An 18,895-nucleotide genomic window follows, 5' to 3' on the forward strand; every position below is an offset into this window, starting at 1 on the left:
ATTAGTTTTGTACACCAACTATTATATTCCTCTTTTGTTTCTCTCCTCTTTTATGTTGCCCCAGTTTCTCCACTGCTTTTTTTATCACCTTCTCTCATCCACTGTTTTTATCACCCTTCCTGTTTTCCCTGATCTGTTACTCTGCCTCAGTTTCTCCTGTCCATCCCTCTTTGCATGATTGGTGTTTGAAAGCCTTCCATGATGTACATCTCTTTCTTTGCTGCCTACAGACGCTGTGTGAGTGTGAAATCCTCATTAACAGTCCCAGAGTTGAAGCATGTCATCCAGGGACAGCAGATCCTCCACCTCTGACCCAGTGCCCTTCCTGGAGGAGTGGAAAGCTAAAAGGGAGCGAATGAGGCTCAAGTCTTCCTCTTCCTCATGCTCAGGGGCAAGTGAGGTGCACTCCCCTGGTCCCTACAGCCCCAAGGAAAGTAAGAGTCCAATGAGCCCTAAGTCTCCTCAGAACCCAGTCCAGGCTCAGTCGGTGACACTGCAAAAGGCATTGGATCCAGGACACAGGGGCAAGATAGTGGCTGAGCCCAGCCAGGTAGGCCTCTTCTCCGGAGAGATGGACAACTTGAGGAATGAGAGCCAGGCCTCCCATGGCAAGGAAAAGAGAGGGAGCGGCCAGAGGAAGACCAGGACTCAAATTGAGAAACGGAAATTGAGAGAGAAGCGAAGGCCAACAGGCGTGGTGAACATCTCCCTGGAGGTGAGCATAAATTATAGAAAGGGCAGGTCATCAAGGGGCAATTGATTACCAGATATGTCCTTCTGGGAGTGAAGTGCGATGGTAAATGTCTGAAATTTCACATATGTCTAAGCATCTGAAGCTAAAGATCATGGCTGGGTAATGTGCACCTGGAAGTGGTTTCAAAGGTGGTGTAGTCTAATAAAGTCTAGAAAAATCTCCCTTTGGGGTAATCTCTTAGCATTTCACTCATACACTCACACCACAGGTTCCACTCAAAACACACCAGGTCAGTATTTCAGTTGCCAGAAAGTCAAAATGTGAATGCAATATTAACAAATACTTGTATGTTAGATTTTATTAGATTGGTTCAATGAAAAATCCACAAATATATAATTATTAATTAAAAACAAAACATAATTATACACATTAAAAATAGCAAAGATAAAAAATCACAGTGTAAATAAATCAATGATCGTGACAAAAAAACATTAGCATGAATCAATTTTTCAGTACATAATTTTTTACATGTATAATACATCACACAGTAAATGTCATGGGATTAACCTGGTCCAACCTCCTTCTTCAGGCTTGCTACTAGTATGTTCCGGCACTGTTATCAAGATATGCACAAGTCGATATTCAAGTTGAAAAACCTCCTGCCTATATAAGACGATCGTCACATATACGCAGGAGATTTTTCAATCCCGGGTATGCAAGTAACATCAAAATTGCCACACTTATAACCGAATGGAAGAAAGAAGTTTGTGGGCTACACCGCATGAATCAAAGATGGTGTTATATTTTCTCTTCTTTTTTTAGGATTGGTACTCTGCATTTAGTGAGGCCTGAAAACTTTTGAGATCGCTAGATATATTATTTGTTGGGTGTGTAAAGATTGAAGACGTGTCCTCGCTGCAAGATTTATACCGCAGTGGTCCAGTGTTTTTATGATATTGAGCATTTTGAAGGAGAGATTCTTTATCAAGAGATTCTTTCAACTTGAATATCGACCTGTGGATATCTTGATAACAGTGTCGGATCATACTAGTAGCAAGCCTGAAGAAGGAGGTTGTACGAGTGTAATCCTCCGAAACGCATCGCTTTTTGGCCTACTTAAATAACAAGTTCCCAACGTTGTAAACGTTGCGTTGTAAAGCATGCGTGGTTAAGTATAGCGTGGAAACGGCTGCATTGTAGTGACTGTTTCCCCTTTACAACAGACTCTGCCCTCCTCTTATAGGATTAACCCTTACTCCTTTGCACCTGTCTTTGTTCTGTGATTTTTGAATACCCCTTAGACACTTGTATTGGCAGGAGGGTAAATCATTGAGGGATGTATTTCTAAATGTTCCGGACCTGGCCTCCTGCTTGCACTGACAATGCTGGTTAATTGCAGAGTTTTCAGGACGATGAGGATGTTGCTGATCAGGAGCCTGTCTGTTTTCGACAAGTCCAGGAGTCCAGCACCAGCCGCAGGACCTCTGAAAACCAGGTGTGTGCGTGTGTGTGTTGGGGGGAAACAAATACAAGTGATATGCTCCATAACGTATTCTTGTGACAACTCATCTCACACACTTCATGTTATAAACTGGATCAAAATTGATGTACTACACACACCGCATTACGGACACACTCTGCATCTCACATATAATATTGTACACAATACATTGCAGAGTGTTCATCGCTGGTATGGATGGTTCCCTAAGCGGGGCAAAGTGATCCAAGCTTGATACATGCTAGGAGGGGGCTCTAGTGAGATCTTTGAGACGGGGGCTGATGTGTTTGTATGTCTATTGGTTGGCGAGGGTGGCAGCTGCATGGAGAGTGGCCTTCAAAAGGGGAGGAGGCAGGAGTGCCATGGGGTGTAGGAGGCTAGTACCCTGAGTGCTGCATCTGTCAATATAGGATATAACGAAAGCTTGCACCATGGAGTGGAAAGTATTGGAAGGAAGTGATTAATTGTTTATAGGACACTAGTTGTCATTACATTGTCTTGACTTCTTTCCTCACTTGCTCCTTAAATGAGGATTTGATTTCATATTTGGGTGCAGTATTTTGCCACTGATGTGGTCATTACTGATTTACTTAGCCAAGTTCATGTTAAAAGCCCAGTATTTCAAGTATTTGATTTGGGGTGGAGCTTTCCACCATTTGAGCAGGAACTCGAACTCAGTTTTGGTCAGAATAAAAGGTATACCGCTAATTTTCATAGCTGGATAAGTGTCCAGCCGCATAGTAGTTGGTATGCATCAGATGCTGATGACTCGCGCTAGTACTGAGCCTTGTGGTAGTTTGTTAATGATGGGGATTAGAATTGATTTATGTTGTCAACTAGGAAGGACATACTCCAGGTGGAGTACTGTTTCAGTGATATTCATGCTGGTGGAAAGGGCTTTGAAAAGCATTTAGTGATCAATCTGGGTGAAGGCCATGAAGAAATATAAGCGGGCCAAAAGGCAAGGGTCAACTTTGTGTGAGAGCCTCAACAACCCAGTGTGTTGTGGTATCATGCTGCAAAATGGGCAGAAACTTGGATGGTTTTCCCTAAAAGAATTTGACCTGGGTGATTTATTCTTGAATTGAATGGCCACTGCTCTTCTTACGATTTTGTGGAGGAAGGGTGTGTGGGAGATGAGGCAGTAGCCTCTGATATTGCCACTGTCGAGACAAGTTTTATAAATAAGGCACTGATTTTGCTAGTTTTAGGATAAATTAGGAATATGCTGGTGCAGAACGAGCAGTTGTGGTATTCAGGTAGGGACAGAGTGCTGTTGGAGAGAGTGCTTTGTTAAGAGAGGAGATGGAATATTTCTGTGCTCTCTATGAGGTTCTGTTGAGGAATTCCAGGAAGCTTGACTAAGGGAGCAGTTTGGCAGATGTCCTGTTCCCCCAAACCTGCAGTTCCCCTTCTCTCATATAGAGTCCATGGAACTGCTCAGTTTCTGATGGTGGAGACGCTGCTGCCGTGGCTGTCGGAAACCCTTGTCATATAAGAGAGTCCTTGAAGGCCTAAAGGGTGCAATCAGCCAAAGAGCAGTGTCTGAACATTGTTGAATTTTGGGGTTAGTTTAGAAGGATGTGTTGAAGATTTTGGATAGGGACGTTTTTGAATGTAGAGGTGATCATCCATGGTTTTGGGTAGGCCTTTATGTGGAGAAAAGGGACAAAATGTGAACTGGTAATTTTGGATTGTTAGTCCAGTCTATGGTAGAAAGTATTGGAAAGCAGAAATGGGAGAATCAGAGGATGAGTTCCAGGTTGTTCTCAAGGTTGTGGGTGAATATGAATACATCAGATGAGTGAATAACTGAGGGACCGAGACTAAATGAGGATGAGTGGACCAGTGCTGATTCCCTCGTTGATTTTTGTGAGGGGCAAATAGAGGTGTTAGAAGTCAACGAAGTAGGGGTTATCGATTTAAAAGTCACATGTTCAGAAGGCTGGAGTTAATGTAAATGATTTGTTCACAGCCGTGTTTGCAGATGAGATGACAAATTGTGTGTTTGTGTGAGAAGTGGAGTTGTGGGTGATGCCCTAAGAAGGTGGCTTGGGACATACTAGGGTGGCTACCACAAGGTTCTTGTAAACACAGTTGTTTGATTATGTTAAAGCCACCTAGGATGAGGTCCCCAAAGATGCAGGTATATGAGCAAGGGCAGTTACAAATACTTATGAGAAGAGTGAGTATTTATGAGCACGAGGAACGAGTGGGTCATGAGGGCGTGAGAGGGGGAGTCAGTGGTGTTCTTGTCTATGCTGTGTGTTTGCCAGTAGTTGCAAGGGGATGTTTGGTTTTCTGTATTTAGCCTGCCGGGAGAAAAAGCTGGTGGTAGAGGCCTCTAATAAAAATCGAAGCCTTCCTTGTGAGTGAATATAAGGGTTTCGGGCCCTGGCCTTTTCCATGCCCTAACTGACCAATGATTAGAGACAAGAGAGTTGCCCGTTGCCTTTCTGATCTTTTTCTAAGGCTCCTGGGTTGAAGTACCTGGAAAAAACAGGTATGAGGCACAGGATGTAAGGAACTAGTGACAGCAGTCAGACAGTCTTCTAGAACAAGGGACTAAAGCAGCAGTTCCTGCCTCATACTCGTAGTTTGCTCTTCCTGCGTTGCAGTTGATCCAGCGCCCATATAGAAAATCTGTCTCAACAACGCTACCCAACACCATGATACTCACCATTAATCACAAATCTCTCACAAGGCCCATAAACTAACAAGACAAAGTTTGGGCAACTGAATCATGTGACCTAATTAATCAGAACTATTCATAAAACTATTTACACATTTATATACATCTGCAGTTTATCATTTCTAACCATGGTGTTTAAACATTTATCATTTAATTAAGTCACTAAGGTAAATGGATCAACTGATGGTAACTAGACATGAATAAACAAGACCAGCTTGTCGTTTCAAAATCTAATTTTATTTACTTTATTATTCAAAGAAAGAGCAGTTTCGAATAAGAATCTTAATTTTATTAGCAAGATAGGGATGTATGACATTACAACGCATGCTTTTACAATGCATGCCTTTACAACGCTGTTTTTACAACGCATGCCTTTACAACGCATAGTGCTTTGGGGTGCTGGATAGTGAATAGTTTAATTTACTATTCCAACTCCAGTCCCCGTGGATAGTAGGGAAGGTGTTGGATAGTAAATGAAACCTATTCCCTATCCTAGAGCGCCCCCCACGCAATGCGTTGTAATGGTTTGTGTTGTAACAGTTGCGTCGTAAAGGCACTGCGTGGTAAAAGTTGCGTTGTAAAGGATGTTTCCCGCAAGAAAGCAGCATTTAATTGAGGAAAGGACTTATTAGACTGACATTTAAAGAGCCATCATTTAGCATGAATTAAAGCAAAATAAACAGTTTTCCATTACCTAAGTTCTATTTTCCCTGTCTAAAACTCGCTCCATCTAAAGAAAAGTCATTAAAGACTGCTGTCCTTACGTGCGCCAATATGTCCAACAGCACGTCACGCCCTTCAGGAATTGGAAAGCGAGAGGTGCCCTCCTGCCCATGGGGCTAGGTTTTATACCTTTCTGACTAGCTAATCTCCACTAAAAAGTATACTTTCTTCTGCCATCCAGAGTTCTCATTGGTTGACTTATGTCAGTTCATGTGAGATCATCACCTTTTTCAATCCAAAGATGAGCTTTTCTAAAACTCCATTGTCCTTTCACTCACGCGACTTTTAGGTTCCTCAGAAATGCAACATTTGTTGAGTAACAGTCCGTTACTTCCTTAGCTTGGCAGATTTGCCGCATCCTGTCCTTGGATCCTTCACTCTCAGAGCACGTCTTGCACAGTCTATTTTATTTATTTTTCTGATGAACATCAATGTGGCAAAACTTTCCACTTCTCTGTGCTCGGCTTTTCACGACAGGATTCCAAACACCCACTTTCACAGGCCTCAGGCCTTAGGCCTCTCTCTTGAAAACTAATGTTCAAACAAACACAAAACATTAATTAATTAGAGAATTGAGACCCATTCTGTTACCCACCCCCTTTGCTAAATCTTAACCCATTAGTTCATGTTACCTGGCTTTAGCACAAAAGCAGCATTTTATATTTACTTTCTTCTTTTAGGCCGCAGTATTCTCCACGAGCTTATGCCACAGAAAAGACATTACATAAGCACAAAAATAAGCACATGCCATTAGTTATTCAGCCGCATTTAATACTGACAAAAACAATAGACAAGGTTAGTTTATTATTTTTCACGCACTTGCTTTTGCAACATAAAGCACATAAATTAGTCCCTTGTGTTGTGTAATGCATTTTAAACTAGGTTGATTAGTACTTTTCATTCACAAACTTATTAATACAGTTATAATATTATGGAAGTTTAACTTTGCGAGTCAAAATAAAATGTTATTCTGCATCTCGCTCCATCAACTCCCTCATCTTGTGATTTCAAAATCACCAAACTACACCCAAAATTTTTAGCAAAAATGTAAAAACCCTTGAACATGTTTTGGATAATCACAGTGTTAGTATTTCTAAACTCCAGTCTCAGCTGTTTGTCTGCAACTCTCATATTGGGTTCTACAAAACTCTTCTAATTCTATTTATTTTTCCTGTTCCTTTCTGAGTTTATATATTCTCTTCTTTTCCCTTAGATATTCCTTTCTCTTGTGTAACATGCAACTGATTTGTAACAAAAGTATCACAAAGACTATGACTAATAAAGGTGTCAGTATTTTGCCTAAATTTGAACTACCAATCTTTTGAAACCAGGTTTTGATTGCTGCAAATCTTTTGCTCAAACGTTCTGAAAAATCTTCATCTTCTAAAGGTTCTATCTCAGTATGTAGCTCAGTTATATTTTTGATGTACATCTCTATGCTCTGACTCTTATCTGGGATATATGTGCAGCAATGCTGGACATGCAAAACCCCACAGACTCCTCCCTCTTTTGCTAGCAGAATGTCAAGGGCAAGACGGTTCTGCATTACCATTGATCTCATGGCAATAAGTTCTGTGTCAACTAATTGGAAACCACTAGCAGTATCAGTAGACAACCTATCAACAATTGCGGACAATTTTCTGATTTTGATTGCATTCAGGGTTATATCCACCATAGGTATTACTGCACCAAATATATCACCTAAAATTTCTGAAAAACTTTCCCTCTTGTACCTATTCAGGTGTTTGCCAATTGCAAATGAACCCTTTGCATTTCTATCTACATGGAAAATTTTGGGAAAAACTAAACCAACAAAACAAGTCCCATACCAGTGGTCTGGGAGATTGTAATATGCTTTGTCCCCACATACAAAATAAATTCCAGGAAATATTGGATCCTTGCCACCTTTGAATCCCCATCCACCCAAGATTTGATAAGTATCCTCACATTAACTTGCACCTATAAAATAATTATCAAAAAGCGTATTATCTCTCCTAATACAAAGCTTTCCACTAACAGGTTTATCTATAAGAATAGCAACATTTTCAGTTCTACCATTGAGCTTTTCATCCTCAATTTGCCAAAACTTGGATTTAGTTTGTTTCAACATTTCATTTCTTTTATAAATTGCTCTTCTCTCTTCAACCATGTTTAAGAAAGATTTCTCTTCCGACCTCAACTTGCATGTTAGATTATTTCTAAAAGCATATTCATAAGTAAGTTCATTAGTAACTATGACAAATTCCCTCATCTATTTAGCATGTTTATGTTTATTCAGACTGTTGTCAACTTTTAGATTAGCAAAAATGTCGTCGTAGTTAGAATAATAATACTCGAAACGACCTGTCCGATAAAACAAACTAGCTATTACGCTACAAGTGATGCCATAAGTTAGGGGAAGCATATTATATATCACCCCTTCGGAAACAGAAGCAGGTAATTTCACACAAATGTAACAGTCTTTCACTTCCATCACTCTAACATATTCAGATAAAAGTCTTGAGAAGGTATTACTAGAAAAATCACCAACAGATCTATCTTGGTGGATCTCTGGCTTATGATCAATAACTCTGTTAGTTTTGCCTTTTGCATCATGGTTATCTTGTTTAGTCATAGCTTTACTTGTCATATTAGCTTTGTACATCTCTTTATCAAATCCAAAAGGAAAACTGACAGCTAAAATTAACCAGACCAGAATTATTAAAATCACACAAATAGAAGACATCTTACAGCATCTTTTGAGTATCGAACATCTCGAATTGCTATTAGTATAAGGCATCTTTACTTTGAAACAAGAGCCTTTCAGAAAAAACTAAAATTTAAAAATCACTAAATATACACCCTCCTGTTTTTATTATTTTTTTTTTAAAAAGAAAACCCTACTTTCTAACAGCTTTTCTTCGACCTTACGTCTTACATCAAATGTGTTTTTCCAGCTAACACAATTTCTTCGACCTTGTGTCACCTAACACAATTTCTTCAGCCTTGCGCCAAGTACAATTTTCAACCTAATACAGAAACAAATTCAATCATTATCACTTGTATCTTCTAAATCTTCCTGACTGCTACTATTCACCTCCACCACAGGTGGGATGATTATGTACGTCCACTCAGGGGACTTGTACTTTTGGTTAGGCTTTATTACTCTTATTGCTCTACTGCTAATCACTTCAATGTTCTCTCCTGCTTGGTTTTTCTTATCTAAGTCTCCTTTTTGACTAGAAACGTCATTAACCTGCTCTTTTGATCTGTTCTATAATTTGAATTTTAGGCATTCGTTTTCATTAGGCCAATTATCTCCTTTCCTTGATAATTTTTTCTTTGGCTCAGTCTGATTACAATCTGCTCTCCAAGCTCTTTTCCTTGAACTTCTCAGTTGGGATTCATCATCACTTTCATCTGTTTCACTGTCTGAGATTTCAATTCTAGATTCAGGTACTTCTTTACTCGGCAGCTTCACTCTGTTAGGAACATCATCCTTATAGCTGGTACTTGGTAATTCGTCTTCGTCTTCTTCTTCAATTACCTTCAACTTCCCAGTTTCAGAATTTTCATTCCTTCTTCCAGAGCTTCCAATCTGCTTTTCAATACCGTCCTGATCTTGATTCACTTCTGGTTCAGACTCTTTTCCTGCTTCTTTTTCTAGCAGATCTTCATCATTTTCAGAGTCTTGTATGACAATCTCTTCAATTTCATCATTTAATGCCTCATTCGCATTTGAATTCGAGTCTTCCAGATGTCGACCTTCTTGTCGATCTTCAGAATCTGGATTTCTTTCAGGTTCTTCTTCAGAATCAGAATCTTCTGTTGTGTCACCTTCGTCAGTGTTTTGAGGTGGTGCTACACGAATGGTGTGGCTAGCATGAATCCACCTTTTCAAACCTCTGCACTTAACTGCATTTGTTGTGACAAGTATCACCTGTCTTGCCTTTTGCCACCTACTAGACAGTTTCTTCTTCGGTGAACTTTTGTCCTTACCCAATCTCCAGGTAACAGATCATGAGCTTGTTCCTTCTCCTTTGTAATCACATCAGTTCCCACCTGATGGAACACAGAAGTCACCACGTCAGATAGTCTCTTGCAATATTCCAATATGACGCTGTCATTAATGCTCAATAGTTTGTCAACTGGAACAAATGCTTGTCTCATGACTCTGCCCATGAGTATCTCATGGGGACTCAAACCTGTTTTTCTATCTGGGGTACTTCTCAGAGACATCAAAACAAGTGGAAGTGCATCCGTCCACTTCATTCCTGTAGCTAGACACATTTTAGCTAACCTATTTTTGATTGTGCCATTCACTTGTTCAACAACACCTGATGCTTCTGGTCTGTAAGCACAATGCAGCTTTTGTTTTATATTCAGTGCTTCACAAATCATTTGTAATAGTCTGTTTTCAAAATGTGTGCCACGATCAGTCTCGACCGTCACTGGAAATCCGTACCTAGGTATGATTTCCCTTAAAAGCAATTTAGCAACAGTAACTGAATCATTGTGACGTGTTGGGAACGCTTCCACCCATCTAGAAAACAGACAAACCATCACCAGAACGTATCTCAACTTGTTATGGGGTGGCATGTCAATGAAATCCATTTGCAATCTGGTAAAAGGACCACCCTCCCGTCCTATGGTTCCCATGCTCACAACTGTTTTTCTGTTTGGATTGATCTGTTGGAAGATCAGGCATCTCTGACAAAAAGATTCTGCAATTATCCCGAATTTTGGATTGAACTATGTCTGCCTAAATAACCTAATCATTGAATCTCTGCCTAAATGTCCTGGACCATGATACATTCGAGCCATGTCAGCAATCATGCAGTCTGGCATAACTGGTCTGTCATCCTTGTAAACCCAAATTCCATCTTCTTCTCGCTGTCTACAACCTGCCTTTAACCATGTGTTTTTCTCTTCATCATCTGCCCCATCTTGTAAATCTTTTACTCCTTGCCATGTCTCAACTACAGATGTTAGCATAAGTGAATTCAAAACATGTTCATTGTCTTTTTCCCGATTGATTGACATATTGTTCTTTGCGCAAAACCTAGCAATTTCATCAGCATAGGCATTGCCCTTTGTCATATAATCCTCTCCCTTTTTGTGCGCTGTACATTTCACGACAGCGATTTTCTCTGGTAGCTGAATACCATCGATCAATCTCTTGATCAATTTTGCATTCCTGATTGGAGTTCCCGCAGAAGTTAAATAACCTCTTTGAGACCAGAGCTGACCATAGTCATGGACTACACCATATCCATACTGACTATCAGTCACTACGGTAATCTTTGACTCTTTTGCTCTTTCACATGCACGAATCAAAGCAATCGATTCTGCCACTTGAGCTGAACGAATTCCTTTGAGACAAGAGGCTTCAACTACATCTGCAACTGTGCAAACAGAATATGCTGCACTCAGAACACCTTCATCTGTTCTTAAGCATGAACCATCAACAAAATAAACAAAATCTGATTCAGCTAATGGGACATCTTTAATATCCTGCCTAGGTTTGGTGCAATATTCTAAAACATCCAAGCATTCATGGTCAATGTCATTCTCATTCCTGATTTCAGTTACAGTTCCATCAGGCAGTAATGTGGAAGGATTTTAATTCACACACCTCGCAATCAAAACGTTATCTGATCCCAGAATAACTTTTTCATATTTTGTTAACCTATTACTTGTCAGGTGCTGTGTTTTACTTCTGATAAGAAGAATCTCAACAGAATGAGGTACATATACTTTTACGGGAACCCCCATTATAATTCCTTCACTCTGCTCTAGACTTACACTAGTTGCAGCTACTGCTTTTAAGTAGCCTGGTAATACTTTTGCAACAGGATCAAGAACTGCTGAGAAATAAGCAATTGGCTTTCTCAGTTTGCCATGTCTTTGAATCAAAGCTGATAATGCACATCCTTCCCTTTCACTGCAATACAGCTCAAATTCCTTTTTGTAGTCTGGCATGCCTAAAGCAGGTGCTTCACATAAACTTTTCTTTAACAGTTCAAAAGCTTCTAACTCAGTTTCTGTTAGGGTAATTGGGTCTTTTATGTCTGCTTTTGTCAGTCTCTGCAAAGGTTTTGCAATTACTGAAAATCCACTAATCCATTGGCGACAATAACCAACCATTCCTAGACACATTCTGACCTGTCTCTGTGTTTTTGAAGGTTGCATTCCCTGAATCATTTTAATTCTCTCAATTGTCACTTGCCTGATTCCTTTTGCAATTCTATGACCAAGGTATTTCACCTCTTGTTTGCAAAACTGTAATTTTGCAGGAGACACTTTATGTCCCTCATCTGCCAAATGATTTAAAAGAGTGATGGTATCTGTTACACAATTATCTTGAGTTTTTGCAGCCACAAGGAGGTCATCTATGTATTGCACTAACGTTGATTTTCCAGGTAAATCTAAATTTTCCAAGGATTTCTTTAGCAACTGATTAAAAATAGATGGACTCTCTGTATATCCTTGAGGAATACGACACCATGCTAATATACGCTCCTGGAACCTGAACGCAAACATTTGTTGGCTTTCTGGATGCAATGGAACAGTAAAGAATGCATTACAAAGGTCGATAACTGTATACCATTCTGCATCATGCGGAATGTGATAATGAATTACCGCTGGGTTTGGTACAACTGGGCAACATGGAACAACTATCTGATTAACCTTTATCAGGTCTTGAACAATCCTGAAAGTTCCGTTTGGCTTTTTAATTCCCATAATCGGTGAATTACATGGACTACTTTCAATTTCTTTCAGAACACCTTGTTTTATAAATTTGTCAATTACAAGTATAACACCTTCAATAGTTTCTGCTTTCATTTTATACTGAGGAATATTTGGAAAATCTACTCCTTGTTTTACTGTAATTTTAACTGGGTCAACATTTTTCATCAAACCCATTTCACTTCCTGTGAGATCCCAAATTTTAGCATTGACTGTCTCTTTTAATTCTTCAGGTACATTTTCTTTATCAAATGCAGGAAATAATTTATTTTCCTCTGCCTCAACCATTAACATTGTTAATCTGTACAGCCCATCTTCCTTCTGAGTTTGGAGCTCAATACCATCTGGTGAGCAGTATATTTTACAATTCATCTTGCATAAAATATCCCCACCTAACAGGTTTACAGGACTGCTGTTACAGACTACAAATCGATGTTTATCTTTAAATTGACCAATTTCAACTTTGACTGGTTCTGTTAAATCTGTTTTAATTTGTTGATTAGCTACGCCAACTACTTGGATGGTGTCACCAGAGAGAGGCAGGTTTTCTATTTCCACTGATCTAACAGTAGAACGGGTAGCACCTGTGTCCACTAGAAAAGTGATTTCTACATCATTCACTTTACCATTTACAAATGGACCGGATTGGTCTACCTCAAGAGTGGCTCCAAGCACACACTCTTCCTCCTCTCTCAGGCACCGTCATAAGTAATCCTCAGAATCACTCCCTCCATTTTCTTTCAACCAATATTGTTGAGAAACATTTGACACATTCACTCTTTGCGGTCTGTTTACCTGTTCACCTCCGCAGAATCCCGTTTCAGTACTGTCTCTCTGCACATTCACACAGTTTGGAAGTGGCGGTTGTGGAATCTGACTTTGCTGATTCACTACCTATCGCTGTAGCTGTTGCTGCAGATTTATCTCATTCTGCATCTGTGGATTTAATGATGCATTTTTAAAATTTCTGGGCGGATTTGTACATTCGTGCTTCCAGTGTCCAATTTCGCCGCAATTAAAACATGGGAGTTTTTGCTTTAACTCTTCAATATTTCCTATCAATCTTGGTTTATTAAAATTACCTTTAAATTTACCTTGATTTTGATGAACATTTTTATTTTCTAGGGTTGCTATTTGCTGTTCAGCTACCTTTACCTGTGCCCACATAGCTTTCTCCTTTAGCTTTTTCTATTTAGTATCTATTTCATCACTACAATATTTAGCTTTTCTCAAAATGTCATCAACTGAGAGTGATTGCCAGCCAACTATTCCATTTCTAATCATATCACCAATTTCAGGTCTTAAGCCATAAACATACCTGTAAATGAAATGGCTCATATCCTTCTCACTCCACTTTTCATAACCACTGTATTGTTTAAATACCAGAAGTAACCTTTCATAAAATGAGTGTACTGATTCTTTTGGCTCTTGATTTGTTCTATCTATTTTAACCCAATCAACTTCTTTTGGGGGAATCTTGGGGCATATTACCAACAACTAGCGATAATTTTTGTCTCTAACTTGTTTAGAGACAAAAATTATCGCCTCACATCGGCGATTTTTATCGCAGATAAACCTTGCTATTAGCAAGGTTTATCGCAAATGCGATAAAAAACGGCCGCAATGCATGAATATCGCTGAAAAGTCCGCGATATTCATGCATTATCGAGCAAATGCTCTTAGCCATGTTATCCACCTCCCATTGGATAACATGGTGAAGAACTGCTCAGGGCAGGTGTTAGCTTTTGGAGATATTCGCGCTTAGCGCGAATATCTCCAAAAGTTGGTAATAGGAGATAGCGATGTTAGCGACTGTTTCCAGTCGCTAACATCTTGGCACGCTCACTTTGCATGTCATTAGTGATAAATATCACTGACATGCAAAGCGGGGCCCAAGATGGTCGCTATCTCCTATTAGCTGTCACTAACTGGTGTTAGCGACAGCTTGGTAATAGGGAGATAATTTTATCTCCGCTTTCTTGGCTTTTAAAGCCAAAAAAGCGGAGATAAACCCCCTTGATAATATGCCCCCTTGTTTTTTAACCACACAATTACCTTATCGTACAAATCCATAACATCTGCTGAAGGAGCACCTGTTATTCTATCTCGAGCAGGTTCTTCTTTGGGCCAATTTATGGAAATTTTACATTCTGTCCAAAGATCCGATGGGAAAACAATGTCAAAGAATCCATCTAGATCAATCCACAGAACTTTTGAAACCTTAATAAATCTATCCACCTGTCGATACCATTCTACAGGTATCTCTCTCAGCCGAGGGAAATCATTTGTGAACAGTAAAATGTCCTGTCTCGTCCAAGGAACATGCACATACCCACCACCTGCTATTTCTCTCATTGGAAACTGATTTGCGACTTCTTCTCTATCTCTTCTTTCTTCCTCTCTTTTCTTTGTCCATTTTACAGTCCATTTACTTAATTCACCTAATCTTTTAGGAACACAATTAATTCTTTTACATGAATTATTCTCCCTGTGGCATTCATATTTTCAATGTCTTTTTCAGAGAAATCCACTCTATAATGTTTCTGCAAATTTTTCTGCCTACTCAAATCTACTTCTAATTCAGTAGCCATTTCCTCTAATTGATCATACTTATTTTTCGTGTTCCATTGTATGCTTTTGCAAATAAACAATAATTCATCATAGCTATATAACTTCTAATAACTATATCCACCACTAGCCGATCAGTACCCGTAATCTATTCGGAAACAAAAGACACATAATTGATGGGCGAAATGCAGAACAAATCAAAACATTCAACCCCAGTCAAGAGATCTGGGTTAAATCCATCATTCTCTTGCTCACCGTGCCACCCCAGTTTAGACCTGGCCATATGCAAATCAGTCTTGACCCTGTGCCTCGTGGGAACAAACCAGCCCGAACTACCAAGCCAGGTCCTCCCTGGACCAGACACAAGCATCCCAGGACCGATTTCGAGGTTTCACCCCTCATCAGCCAGGATAGCTTGAATCCTGTGGCACAGTGAGCCCGGGACCCATGTTTGGGCATACCCGGCACACTTACGGCGAGAAAGCAAAAGACACACAATTAATGGACGGAATGCAGAACAAATCAAAACATTCACCCCCAGTCACGAGACCTGGGTTAAATCTATAATTGTTTGTTCACCATGCCACCCCAGTTTAGACCTGGCCATATGCAAATCAGTCTTGACCCTGTGCCTCGTGGGACCAGTCCAGCCCTTTTTGCACGGTTATCCCTAAACTTTTTGCTTCTTCCTCCTATTTTTTCCTGACTTGCTGTTGTTGGTTTTAGGACTCCGGGCACTTTACCACTGCTGATCAATGCTAAAGTGCATAAGCTCTCTGTGTAAAATGTGTTATGGATTGGTGTTTCCATGATTGGCCTGTTTAATTTATGTGTCAGTCCCTAGTAACGTGCACTGAGTGTGCCAGGGCCTGTGAATCAAACGCTGTTAGTGGGCGGCAGCACCGGATTGTGCCATCCACACAAACTGCCCATAAATGTAACTTGGGCCTGCCATTGCAGAGCCTGTGTGCAGTCTGGGACTGCCATGTCGACTCGGCAGGTGCACTCACTTACCAGTCCCTAAACCTTCCTTTTTCTACATGTTAGTCACCCTAAGGTAGACCCAAGGTACCCCTGTGGGCAGGGTACATTGTATATGAAAGATAGGACATGCCCTGGTGTGTGTGACTTGTCCTGATAGTGAATTACAGTCAATTTAGTTTTTCACTACTGCAAAGCTGCCTGTTCCCAGAGGCCAGAATGGGTAGTTTGATTATAACATGGTATCATCCTAACTGACCCAGGGAACAAGGTAGAAAAACTAGTTAGGTTGCCTGAACTCAGAATGTTAAAATACATCTTTTAGTGAGGGTGATTTTAACATTCTGTGTTTGAAAATACCACTTTTAGATAGTAGGTATTTTCTAGGATAGGGAATAGTTTTAATTTACTATCCAACACCTTCCCTACTATCCACGGGGACTGGAGTTGGAATAGTAAATTAAACTATTCACTATCCAGCGCCCCCCAACGCAAGTCGTTGTAACGACTTGCGTTGTAAAACTTGCGTCGTAAAGGCATGCATTGTAAAAGCATGCGTTGAAACGTCATACATCCTATTGAGCAAAAAACAATGGATCTAGGCCCAGATCTCTGTACTGGGGTGAATGTATGACATTGTTCTGCATTCTGTCCATCAATTGTTGTTTTTGGAGTAATCTATGCGATTTACCTTTTGCAATCATCATAGCCTTTCTTCAGATAATAACTACACATGCCTCTGCTTTAAATGGAGTTTGGAATCATCATCATGGACTTTGGTTGATGTGGGGGAATGTTTGTGTCAATGTGGTCTCCTTCAGCTAAGTCAGAGGGTTGTCAGTCTCATTGCCTTTCCATCCCCATGCTTTATCAGTGCTGGTGTTTGGACAGACCATGTTGGATGGTTGTAGCCACTAAGGGTAGAATGTTCTAAATTAATAGTGAGAAACATGAAGACAAACATTGGAATGTTGGAGCTTTGGGCTTATACAAGCTACTATAAGCCCAAAGCCACTCCGTTGTCTTCAATGGAGCTCTCAGCATTCCAATGTCCTAATAAGGTTTTCTTTCATGTCTCCACTTGCTCAAGGTACTCTCTGAACAATTTGTGCAAATGGCATCTTGTTGAGAATACATTTTGCTTTCTTACTATGTGCATGCCCTCCATCCTCCTTCCCATTCCCCATGTATCAAATGTTATACTTTCCCGCCCAACTTAAACCCTCCCCTGTCACCTTGGGCCCTACCTTCCAATTACCCTATCCAAATATCCTATCATCATGTTTCTCCCTGTCACAACAGCTTCTATTCTGTTGAGCCTTAATCCCTGCCTCATCTTGCTCTTTTCCCATCTTCCAGTTGCCGCCCAAATGCGACTTCCTCCATTTCCCACTTTTTCCTGAAGCTTTTGTTATTTCCTTCCTACTCAATCAGTTAAAGTGTCTAATTCCTTCTCAGAAACACCAGAAGGCATATTTAAAACCTCAGTTATGTCATCACTGTTCATCATCCATGTCTGTTCTTCTGCCTTCCCTCTCTTTCTCCCAATCATCTCTGCTCCCTTTCAAACAAAATGTTTCTTCTCTTAAGCCACTCCTTCAGCTTTGTTTCCTTTTGAAAGTTCTCCTCCTCTTTGTTATTTTTTTGCTTGGTATCCAGCCTCTGAACACAATATTGTTATCTTATGGCAATAAAACCATGACTGCGGGATTCCTGGGATCTAATATTTCTCAACGTTACTGCCTTATAATCCGGTGCCAAGGGCTAAACTGGTTGTTCGAGGCCCTGAACCCGAGTTCTGGCTCGGGCCTAAAACAAGAGTATGGCTTTTAACAACCGGTATAGCCCAAGGCAGAAAGGCTATAAGGCTATTAGAACATTCTAAAAATAACAGTTGATGGACAGAATGCAGAACAATGTCATACATTCACCCCAGTACAGAGATCTGGGCCTAAATCCATCATTTATTTGCACTCCACACCACCCCAGTTCAGACATGGCCATATGCAAATCAGCCTTGACCCTGTGCCTCTTGGGAACAGTCCAGCCCGAACTGCCAAACCATATCTTTCCTGGACTGGAATCAAGCATCCTAGGACCGGTTTCTGGCTATCAGCCGTCTACAGCCAGGATAGCTTGACTCCAGTGGTGTGGAGAGCATGGGACTACTCGAGTCTGAGCATACCCATCCCACTCAAGGTGACAAATGTAAAAATAACAGTTGATGGACAGAATGCAGAACAATGTCATACATTCACCCCAGTACAGAGATCTGGGCCTAAAACCATCATTTTTTTGCACTCCACACCACCCCAGTTCAGACATGGCCATATGCAAATCAGCCTTGACCCTGTGCCTCATGGGAACAGTCCAGCCCGCACTGCCAAGCCATGTCTTTCCTGGACCGAAATCAAGCATCATAGGACCGGTTTCTGGCTATCAGCCGTCTTCAGTCAGGATAGCTTGACTCCAGTGGTGTGGAGAGCATGGGACTCACGTCTGAGCATACCCATCCTACTCGGGGTGACAAATGCAAAAAAAACAGTTGGAGGACAGAATGCAGAACAATGTCATACATTCACCACAGTACAGAGATCTGGGCCTAAATCCATCGTTTTTTGCACTCCACACCACCCCAGTTCAGACCTGGCCATATGCAAATCAGCCTTGACCCTGTGCCTCATGGGAACAGTCCAGCCCGCACTGCCAAGCCATGTCTTTCCTGGACCGGAATCAAGCATCATAGGACCGGTTTCTGGCTATCAGCCATCTTCAGTCAGGATAGCTTGACTCCAGTGGTGTGGAGAGCATGGGACTCACGTCTGAGCATACCCATCCTACTCGGGGTGACAAATGCAAAAAAAACTGTTGGAGGACAGAATGCAGAACAATGTCATACATTCACCCCAGTACAGAGATCTGGGCCTAAATCCATCGTTTTTTGCACTCCACACCACCCCAGTTCAGACCTGGCCATATGCAAATCAGCCTTGACCCTGTGCCTCATGGG

At 40.7% G+C, this 18,895-nt stretch overlaps 1 protein-coding gene across 1 annotated transcript in view; it reads left to right on the top strand.

Moving 5' to 3' along the window:
- Positions 1-235: 235 nt before the first annotated feature.
- LOC144824685 (PRKC apoptosis WT1 regulator protein-like) overlaps positions 236-18,895 on the top strand; it is a 117,749-nt gene continuing 99,089 nt past the window's right edge. The window contains exons 1-2 of the mRNA XM_078683717.1: positions 236-715; positions 2,094-2,205. Of these exons, the coding sequence (XP_078539843.1) occupies positions 278-715; positions 2,094-2,205 (550 nt within the window). The 5' untranslated portion in view covers positions 236-277. The remainder of the gene's footprint in view (positions 716-2,093; positions 2,206-18,895) is intronic.

Source organism: Lissotriton helveticus, chromosome 3_1 (assembly GCF_964261635.1).
Source record: "Lissotriton helveticus chromosome 3_1, aLisHel1.1, whole genome shotgun sequence".
NCBI lineage: Eukaryota > Metazoa > Chordata > Amphibia > Caudata > Salamandridae > Lissotriton > Lissotriton helveticus.